At 35.8% G+C, this 11,438-nt stretch overlaps 1 protein-coding gene across 1 annotated transcript in view; it reads left to right on the top strand.

Moving 5' to 3' along the window:
• LOC111872928 (rho GTPase-activating protein 100F) overlaps positions 1-11,438 on the top strand; it is a 150,393-nt gene that overhangs the window by 119,490 nt on the left and 19,465 nt on the right. The window contains exons 14-18 of the mRNA XM_033754888.1: positions 1,870-2,072; positions 4,216-4,369; positions 4,564-4,770; positions 5,243-5,362; positions 9,678-9,838. Coding sequence (XP_033610779.1) covers positions 1,870-2,072; positions 4,216-4,369; positions 4,564-4,770; positions 5,243-5,362; positions 9,678-9,838 — 845 coding nt within the window. The remainder of the gene's footprint in view (positions 1-1,869; positions 2,073-4,215; positions 4,370-4,563; positions 4,771-5,242; positions 5,363-9,677; positions 9,839-11,438) is intronic.

The raw sequence follows: 11,438 nt of genomic DNA, 5'->3' as shown, positions 1-11,438 counted from the left end.
GGGGGGGGGGCTCGGCTTTGCGCAACATGTCACAATATTTTATATTTCTGTATCATGGAACTATGGGAAATGTTGATGTTCTGATCATTTATATGAGATCTTGGTTATCTGTGCTGTTCACTACACTTTGAAGATGAAGACTATTGTGTCTCCAGAATCTTTGGAAGCCAGCATATCCTAACCCATGGTAGTTACCTCAAATTGTAGTAAACAACACATTCATTCATTTATTTGCATTCTGTTAATCCATACAAGGTCAAACCAACCTATGGGATATAGAACCTGTCAAGATACAAATATAATATAAACATAAAATAATGATATATACATACATTCATAATGAGCACAATAAGGACATAAAGTAAAACACAGTATTGCATAACAGCAGTGTCACAAAACACATTTTGATCAAAGACACAAAGCAAAAACACAGTATTGCACAACAGTGTCACAAAACACAGTCTGAACAAATACACAAGATAATAGTGAAGACAATGAAACATGAATGAATTGAACTTACAGTGGGAAGACCTCCCACAACTAATCAAAATGTACAAAGGGCAAGAAATATAAAAAGAACCATATTCATTAGGAAGTTAATTGGTAATATTCATCAATACTATAGAATGCATGTTCTGTAAGGTAGGTTTTTAATGAAGATTTGAAATGCTTAATATCTTTAGATAGCATTTTAATATTTAATGGTAAGTGGTTATAAATCTTACTTCCAGAAAAGAGTACTCCTTTCTGTACAGATGATAGATTTGTAGAAGGCAAGTGTAAATTGTGGTTGTAACGAGTATTAATATCATGAATATCAGAATTAGATATAAAGCAACTTCTGTTCTTGATGACAAAGACAAGTAGTGAGAATATGTATTGAGACTGAAGTGGCAATATTTGTAATTTTTTAAATAATTCACGGCATGAGTCGTATCTACCTGATCTAGTAATAACTCTTATTATTCTTTTTTGAATTTTAAAAATACTGTCACTGAGATAAGAATTACCCCAGAAGATAATACCGTAAGACAGAATAGAGTGTGCATAGGAATAATAGATCGACTTCATTAAGTCTAAAGACATAAATGGTTTTATTGCCCTCATTGCATAACAAGCCTTATTTAGTCTTGATGACAGTTCAGTGATATGATCCTTCCATGACATTGTACTATCAATGTTTAATCCCACGAATTTAGTACAATTAATATTGGTAATCACTGAGTTATAAGATATTATTTGCATTTTTATTTCTTTATGTTTTTTAATAAGAATTGCAAGAAGTGTGATTTTTCACAATTCAGTGTTAAAAAGTTGCTATTGAACCAATTAATTATCTCATTCAAGACTGAACTGACATTACTTTTAAAGTCCTCAGGATTAGTGTTTGATATAATGATGCTGAAGTTTGATGCATGAAAGTTTGTTGCAATATATATTTTTGGTAGTTCTCTAAAAGTATCTGAAAGTATATGAAAGTAGATTTTGATTACGCTACAGTGAATATCATCTGTTTTCTGTGGTATATTTGATACACACATAATTTGGGAGTTCATTGTTCTGCTTCAACCTTCAGATGATCGTTTTCCACTGCAGTGACATACTTGTTATTGTTTATATGGTTGAGATTAGAGATTATATTTGGTGTCAAACCAGAAATTCTTTGAATAAGAAAACATGTACACTAACAAAAAGACACAACTGCAGCAAAAATTCTTAAATATTAGAGAATGATACAAATCATTCGAAGTTGGAAATCAAGCCAACTCCTGAAATATCATGATATATCAAATCTACCTCAGACCATGGACAGTGCTCAGTATGATTAAAGTAAAATGTATTTTATTGACTCTGTTATTGCACACACAGGAGGCTCCAGTAGCACAGGGCTGAGAGATCTTTACTGTGTGTTGGAGTGTGATAGAGTGCACAAAGCAAGAACAGTAGTAAGGACAGGAGACTTGGTGTTTGACTGGGATGAAACATTTGAATTGGACCTGGTTGATAACAGAGAGCTAGACTTGCTCATATACTCATGGGACCCACAGTACAGGCATAAGCTCTGTTACAAAGTAAGTTGATCAATTGCCACCAAATATTTCTTCATCATATAATTCACAAATTTTCTTCTTATATATGAGAAGCATTGACAAAAATGTTGCAGTTGCAAACTGAAAGGAGTTGTAGCAATTATAATACAGAATCTGAGTAGATAAATTAGAATTAGCCAGTAGACATCACATTCAGTAAGAATCACCTGTCATTGCTGTATATCATTTAATTTCCAGCACCACTTATGACCATGTGAATGCAATGAAACACTCCACTGAACATAATAAATAAATGGGTATGAAGAGAAAACTGAGCTTAATAAGTGCATGAAGAATTAAAGAGCAAAAATTAACTATTTTCTATTACTAATAAATACCATATATGGACTACCCAGACCTTCACAGAATATGCTTCATTTTATGGATAGTTTAAGTAGACTGTGGTGTATTTGCTGACCATTTTCATAAATCTGTGCATAAATAATGGACCCATTCTTATTGTTGATTTAGAAAAAATATTCTTGAATTATATGGCGAAATTTGTATTATTTCTTAGGCTAGACGTAGAGACATGGGCTCGATCCAGCATTTGAAATAAACTTAATAGAATTGCAAAGGAATTTTCAGTATCATATACTTGTATAAGTGTAATACTAATTGTCCCTCAACTGTATACTTTGTTCAGTTTTGAACGAAAATATTCTTCATTCTGGTCGGTAAATACGCTTGAAATCTCTGGCATATATTGTGCAATTTCCTTAGTTATCTACATGTCAAGACTTGTACAGCCAGCCACCAGTCTGTTATCTCTTATATACATTCACTACAGTGTTTAGAATTTAATTTATATATTCCACATTTATTTTATAGACTTTATAGATTTCCAGATTATGTTTCAGTGATGGTGTATATTTAAGTGAAGTTATTTTAATGTAATGATTTGTGATGTATAGCTCTTTGGAGGCAGCATATAAACAGTTAGGTAAGTTTAAAAGAGAAGAGCATTTAATTATTTATCTGTTCATTGTAAAACAGAGGAAATAGTGTTCATGATGAACACTTCCTGATGTTCCGCCTTATCAATTAAGAAAATTGGAAGTGGATAAGCTAATAGTTGTAAACAGTAATAGTAGAATGACAACTTAGATTTGTTATATGTAATATGTAATGATATGTAATGATTGTCATACCTACAGTGTTCATCTTTGTTCTGGTGACAGTTCAGAATAATCATGCTTTCTCATCAATGTATTATTGTGACTTATGGCTGATTTTACTTCATAATCCTTTGATCTGTAAGGTTTGTCATTGTCTTCCAGACCTTACAGAATGTAGATGCTTTGCTTCATCTTCCAAATAAAACTTACATTGTTTGGACCCTTTCCAAGGTTTCTTCACATGTTACAATCCCTAAAAATAATGCACTCTGTAACACAAATGACATTTTTCCAAATTGATAAGAAATTTAATAACCTTCCCTATTACTAAATTTCCATATTTCTTCACATATTCATGGTTGCTGCAATTACAAAAGGCTGACCTTGTTTTATTAATTGCATAACTGGAAGAACGCCTTTGTGGTCTAGTGGTCAGAGTTTCTGGCTACAGATCCAGAGGTTCTGAGTTCGATTCCCGGCGCTACCAGATTTTCTGAGAGGTAGCGAGTCTAGAACAGGGTCCACTCAGCCTTGTGAGAATAATTGAGGAGTTATTTCAAAAGAAATAGTGGCTCCGGTCTAGAAAACAGAGAATAATGGCCATGGGGATCATTGGGCTGATCACATGACACCCTCTATCCACAAAAGTTGGCACTAACTTCGCTGACAAGTGGCGGTAGCATGGGTAAGTATAGTTCACATGCAGACAACAGGCCACCGAGTTTTTTTTTATAACTGGAAAATCCAAAGGGCATACAATCTCAGAATTCCCATTCCCACATTACACACACAAGCTCTCTTGCACTCCCTCCTCCCTTAACACACAAAAATGTCTCTGTATGCTCTGTAATACAGTGTTATATATCTTACATTAAACATAATTTCATTTGAATACTTATTACAGTACTAGTTACAATTTTAAAATACATGATCATCCTATTTACTTTTATGCACACAATTTAATAAGTTATTTAGTACTGCTGAATTATTGATTTTATTTCCTGCAGGGCTCAGTTCACTTAGCTTCTCTTCTTCGAGAGTCACCTATCCATCAGCTGGCACTAAAGATTGAACCACGAGGTACATTATATCTACGATTGAGGCACACAGATCCTAATATAACCTTCCAGAGACGTGGCATAAAAGGACACCACCTGATAGGTATGTGTGTTCTATATTAATGCCATATTCCTTTTCTTTTCTTGTTTTGCCCATACATTCATAACCCATGCCCTTCAGACAAAAGTATACATATAAAACAATAAAAACTTTAAAGTTATATTTAAAATCATTGTCCTTCTGTATTACATCATTTTTTTTTTGTTCATGTAGTCATTGCTATCAAAATGTTGCAGGCCGTCCTGGAAGCAAATCTTTATCAGGAGCGACAGCTCTGTTTGGAGCTGACCTGGAAACAGTTGTAACAAGAGAGAGTCTTACAGGCGGTGTACCTGGAGGTGTGGCTACAAGCGTCACCTTGGCCACACAAGCCCCATCTGCTGTTCCCATAATTATTCGAAGATGTGTAGAAGAGGTAGAAAGGAGAGGACTTGACATTATAGGTAGGGTGAACAGAAATAAACACCAGCATTTGTTTATTCAGTACAACAGATTGCCATGTGGCTAGAATTCATCATTCAGCTACACCATCACTGAGTGAAAATATTTCAAGTTTGACACCTTTGTCCTCTCTGTAGATTGAAGTAATTTTTTGTGTATTGACTTGCATAATGAATGTTGTACTTATTTTTAGTATCAAATAAATATTTTTTAAATTTGCTATTTATTGATAGAATGTAAATTGCAGATGGCACAACACACAACCTCACTTCACAAGATGTTTCTTCTGAGTGGGACAAACTACAAATTTGAAATGAGTGATAAATAGTTCTAATTCATCTGTACTGAGCAGAAGAGTTCTGTACTAATGACAGTATAGTAATCTTTCAACCAGTCCAGAAAAAATTTTATCACTTCATGTGTTTGGATGCACATCACAGCTTGTACTGACTGCTCCTCTGCACTGTGTTATAGGTTTGTATCGATTATGTGGTTCAGCAACTAAGAAGAGGATACTGCGGGAAGCATTTGAACGAAATGCCCGCACAGTAGATCTTTCGCCAGACAATGTTCCAGATATTAATGTTATCACAGGTAAAAACAGAAAATGAATGTTCTAACTTGACAAGTTTCATTTATTACCAGCAACCCTCTTTTTCCTCAGTGAAGGTAATTTTCAAATGTGGCAATGTCGGTAGGACAGTCTGATATAGAGTGCTGAAATATTGTATGATAGTAGATCTTTGAAAAAAGCATGTTTCGCTATGGTAAGGTTGTGGGAGATGAAAGCAGCATGACCACATGAAATTTGAAATTTTGTTTTCCATTTTATAACTGATGTTCCATAGCACTAGACCTGCAAAATATAGTATAGTATAGTATAGTATAGTACAGTACTTACTTACTTACTCATGGAGCTGAGCCCTTCTGGGGGTGCTGCCAATTCTGCAGCTACTCAAGAATCTCCCAGCATTTTATGGAACCTGAAGGTTCTTTACCATGTTCACAAGAGCCCTCCACTGGTCCCTATCCTGAGCCAGATCAATCCAATCAATACCATCCCATCATATCTCTCTAAGATCCATTTTATTATTGTTCACCCACCTACACCTTGGTCTTCCCAGTGGTCTCTTTCCTTCTGGCTTTCCCACCAATAACCTATATGCATTCCTCATCTCCCCCATTCGTGCTACATGCCCTGCCCACCTCATCCCCCTAGACTTGATCATTCTAATTATACTTGGAGAAGAGTACAAGTTATGAAGCTCCTCATTTTACAGTTTTCTCCAACCTCCTGTCACTTCATCTCTCTTCGGTCCAAATATTCTCCTCAACACCCTATTCTCAAACACCCTCAGTCTATGTTCCTCCCTTTATGTCAGAGACCAAGTTTCAAACCCATACAGAACCACAGGCAAAATTATAGTTTTTTATATTCTAATTTTTCTGTTTTTTGACAGCAGATGAGAAGACAAAAGGTTCTGGACTGAATGGTAGCAAGCATTACCAGAGTTCAATCTCCTCTTAATTTCCTCCTGAATCAGGTTTCGATCTGTTATTGTTGTTCCCAAATATCTGAATTGTGCCACATTTTCAAAACATCTGTTTCCTATCTTTATGTCATGATTTTGCCCTGCATTCTAGTGATGAGACAGTAACATATACTTAGTTTTCTCTCTGTTTACTTCTAGACCGACCTCTTTACTTGCATCAGTTAAAGTTTGTGTGTTTTTCTTTATGGTATCTACATTATCACCTAGTAGATTCACATCATCGGCGTAGAACAACAGCTGATGTGTCCCACTTAATTTCGGTCCCACCTGGTTTCCCTGGATCTTTCTAATTGCATATTCTTAGGCAAAGTTGAAAAGGAGTAGCGATAAAGCATCTCCTTGTTTTAGACTATTCTGGATAGGAAATTTATCAGACAAATGTTTTCCTACACGGACTTTACTATACATTTCATTTAAACACATTTTAATCAACCTAACTAGTTGCATAGGTACCCCAAACTCTATTAGAATATTGTACAATACTTCCCTCCTAACTGAATTGTATGTTTTCTTGAAGTCTATGAAGAGCTGATGTACTGTCTCATCATACTCCCATTTTTTCTGCAATATCTGATGAATGCAAAAGATCTGATCTATAGTTGATCTGTCATGTCAAAACCCACACTGATGATCCCCAATAATTTCATCTATATATGGACTTAACCTTGAGAGAGGAATATTGCATAAAATTTTGTATGAAGTTGATAGCAGTGATATCCATCGATAATTACTACAGTCAATTTTGTCACCTTTCTTGTTAACTGGTACAATAATTATTGTACCAGTTAAGGAAGGAGTCTATTATAATAGACTCCTTCCACTGAGCAGGCAATTTTTCCTTATGTCAAATAGAAGCAATTGGATTGTGAATCTTAGAATGTAATATTTCACCTCCTGCTTGAATAGGTTCTGCTGGAATTTGATCACTACCTGGTGATTTATACCGTTTCAATTTTGCAATAGCACTTTCAATCTCAAAAGGGTACTAACAGTTCAGCTGTATGGATTTCTGTCTGCCTAACATCACTGACCCTATGTACATTCAATAACTGAGAGAAGTAGTTCCTCCACCTATTCAAAATGTTGTGGGAATCTGCAAGCAGATCACCATTCTCATCCTTCACTAAGTTACTGCTAGGCTGGTAACCCCTCTTAAAGTCATTTATTCCTCTATACAGGTCTGTAATTTTCTTGTTTTTACTGTTCATTTCAACTTCATCAATTTTGTCTTCCAGATATTCCCTCTTTTTGTTCCTGAAATGCCTGCTGGTTTCACGTCTTATCTTGTTCAGATTATACCCATTTAACTCGTTTGGATCCTGTAACCATTGCAATTTGGCCTGCTTTCTTTGCTCTGATAAGTTTGAGCATCCTTCATTGAACCATGGCTTATGCTTCTTCAGTTCATAATAACCTAGACTCTCTTTGGCAGATATTTATATTCTCTCTAATAGTTTCCCAAGCTTTATTAAAATCCACCTCAGTTTCCAAGTTTTCCAAAGCCGCAAACCTATTTGAGATATCAACACAATACTGCTCTTAACCCTCTACCTCATTTAATTTCTTGAGATTGAACCTCTCCATATGACCCCTGTGTGTTGTTTGTTATTCACTGCCAGTCTTTTCCTAACCTTTGCCACCACCAGGTAGTGTCAGTATCACAATCTGCTGCCCTGAATGATCAGACATCAAGTATATTTGAGTGCCGCCTCCTATCTATCAAAATATGGTCTATTTGATTGTGTATCTTCCCATCAGATGTCCAAGTAAATTTATGGACGTTATGATGTGGGAACATTGTACTTTTGACAGTAAGATTTTTTTGATGTGGCAAAGTTTGCTACTCTAAATCCATTACCATTACTAATTTTATGCAAACTCTCATTTCTGCATGTGTCGATATGACCTTCTGAGGATGGTCACTCTGACCAAAACATGTCAAGAATGAAAGATTAAAAACAAGCAAAAACATATGTCAGTCACACTGGATGGAGCTGATAATCTTTTATACTATTGCTAGTGTGATAGACCAGGATGAACCAAATCAAATTCCAAGTTCTTGTTATTTGTATTCCCTTGTTGTATTTTCTGCCTGTCACTCGCCGCTCACATGAAAGTCGCCAGTAGTCACCATCATTACACCACCCATCACTCTCAGGCTCTCCATAAAACCCTGTAGGAAATTCCAAAGTAATAAACATGGCTGCCCAAGTCACAAGGTTAGCAGTCCACCATGCAGTGGTAGTCCCATCGCAGGCATATCCTGGTGCTGACCAGCGATCGATGTAGACTGCTCCTGGCACCTTCTGTAACAGAGCCCATATGGACAACTGGCTGGGGGCAGGCAAATTTGATGAGAGTAGCATCACTATGATGCAATGTTCAAGGATTGATGCTGATGCTATGACAGTAGCATTGCTGTGACACGACATACAAAGATTGATGTTGATGATGACCCCCAAGGGGGGGGGGGTTCAGAACATCAACAAAGACATGTTCAGGCAAAGCGTAAAAGTTAAGAAAGACAAAGATAAGCCTACAGCTAGAAAATAATATAATAACCACTTAATATACTCACACAATTCTTACACATATATATAACAAAATTAAGATATATGAAATAGACCATGGAAACAATTACCCAGCCAGAAAATAAGGCTTCAGTTGAGAGACACTTGCCTTTCTTAAGATGGCTCCAGTCTTAGGGTTGGCCAGATAGTTTGTAACTATCGATACAAACCTAACAATAATTAGGGGTATAGGACACTTAAGGTTAGCTTGGAGGAGCATTGCCATAACTTGGAACTCATCAGGTGTAACCTAACCAAGACAAAGTAGCCACCTCCAAACAGGAATTGGAATTTAGTTCAGTTATTGGTAGAAGTCAGCCACGGGAAGTTTGTAGTTGAAGAAGAATTAGAAGTTGGCCTGTGAAGACTTAATGTGTGATAAGGAGTTGTAGTCACTGTGAGACTGTTTTAATTCTGTTACCAGGAGACGACTAGTGAAAACTAAGAATCCTTATGCATGCGCAATGGTGAACTGTTAATTGTGTAAATCAGCTATAGTGCTGTAGTGATTGTAATTAAGAAAGATTGTGACCAAAGGCCCAATAAATCCAATCATCTGACCCAGAACCTGTTATTTTCATTACACGTGCCCCCAAGTGACAATATGTAATACATGCTCCTAGAGTCTGCAGATGGTAAGAAAACTTATTAATTAAATAGTCAATGAAACATATGATTTATATTGTCAATCTCTAAATGGCTATAAATTAATCTTTCTAGTCCATAAATATATCATCACATTCATGGCAGTAAATCTTATAATATAAGGATATGTTGATTGTTCAGGTGTGTTGAAGGACTACCTCCGTGAGCTTCCCGAGCCACTCTTCACCAAGTGTCTATACCAAATGATGGTTGATGCCCTCAGTGTCTGCTTGCCAGATGATCCAGAAGGAAATGCCAAGTTGATGTTTTCAATATTAGACTGTCTACCAAAAGTTAACAGAGTAAGCATCACAACATAAGCGTAACATTTTTAGCACCAGACATTTTTAAGAGACACTTTAGCTACATGCTGTGCCATTTAAATTAACAAGATCATACTACTACTACTACTACTACTACTAGTCTGTAAATTCAAATGTCCTATGTATATTACATTTCAATGTCGCATACACAGAAAGGAACATTTACCCGTAATCTTACTGCTTTGCTGTGTTATCTATAACAAGGAACTGAGCAACCATAGTTGAACAGACTATCACTAATAATTTACTGAATTTATGTTGAAAATATCTATCTGTTTAAATTCCTTCAACTGTAATGTTTAAGGATTTTGTGGCAATTGGAAGACATTTGTTGAAGACAGGGCAAGGTATTTCTCAGTCACTTTTGGTAACAATTGACATCATTTGTAGTGAATATGTTGAGCTTGTGCTATCAAAAATATTATTTGCAGAACAGAAACTGGTTATGGATTAAAAGAGATGTCAGTAGATCACTAGCAGTATAGATTTGATTTGATTTGATTTGATTTGATTTATTATTACCTCAAGCAATCCATACAGGCAAGACAGTCACCACAGATATAGAAGCAGTCCATTTATATATATACTAAAATAAGATATAAAATGAAAAGTAAAATATAACAAATAGATAAAATATTATGATAAAAGCAGCTGTAACTCACAACTTTGTCAACATACATACAACAAATGAACAATTTTCGAGTCACAACAGTGATGTACAGATACAAAATATGCCCATATGTACATGTTATCACAATTACACCAATATGAATTTCATTCAGAATAAACCTTAACTATAGATTTATAGACAATTCCAGGTATTCATCTATTGAATAGAAAGATTCCCTTAAAAGGAAATTTTTAGTGACTAATCTAAATTTCTTAACATCAGTTGATAATTTTCTTATGTTCCATGGTAAATGATTAAATATTACAATACCCATATAATACACACCCTTTTGTACTTGGTCAGCTTTACAGATGGTAAGTGTAAGTAGCAACTCTGTCGTGTATTTATAGTATACATTTCAGTATTAACCCGTTGCCGTGGTTCGATGTGTATGTTTCGTCAGGGATTTAAATCGTCTGGGGGGGTTCGACGTGTATGTTTCGTCCAGCTGCACACCTATGTTATAACGCCCATAATAATTGATGGTTTTGCTGTAGATTGTTAGATTTTTCGCTGGCCTGTTGTCAGTGGAACAGAGTATAAATAAGACACGACTTTATCTGCGCCTAGTCATCGTTACATATGCCTGTCTTGCAGCAAAGTTCCTGTGGCTCTGGCGAGCGGTTCCTACGTCGTAGTCTTATGAAAGGCGTGTTTTCTTTGCTTTGAAGATATAAACAACAGAGACGTGATGTGTACTGTGTTTATCATATACTATTGCCCTGAGCTGGCCACTCTAACACACTCAATTGGAATTCTTAGAATAAAGGTTGTCCATAAGTTTATTCTCGCATGATCCATTGATTTCGCACAGTACAAAGGCCCAGTTCTTAGAAAAACGCCACAATTTAAGGCAGAACACTGTGGTCACCCCCTGAGACGATACGGATGTGTGTGGGGGAGGGAAAA

The sequence above is a fragment of the Cryptotermes secundus genome, unplaced genomic scaffold (genome assembly GCF_002891405.2).
Source record: "Cryptotermes secundus unplaced genomic scaffold, Csec_1.0 scaffold407, whole genome shotgun sequence".
Lineage (NCBI taxonomy): Eukaryota > Metazoa > Arthropoda > Insecta > Blattodea > Kalotermitidae > Cryptotermes > Cryptotermes secundus.
Note: the sequence above shows the minus strand (reverse complement) of the source record. Positions and strands in the feature narration are given on the sequence as shown.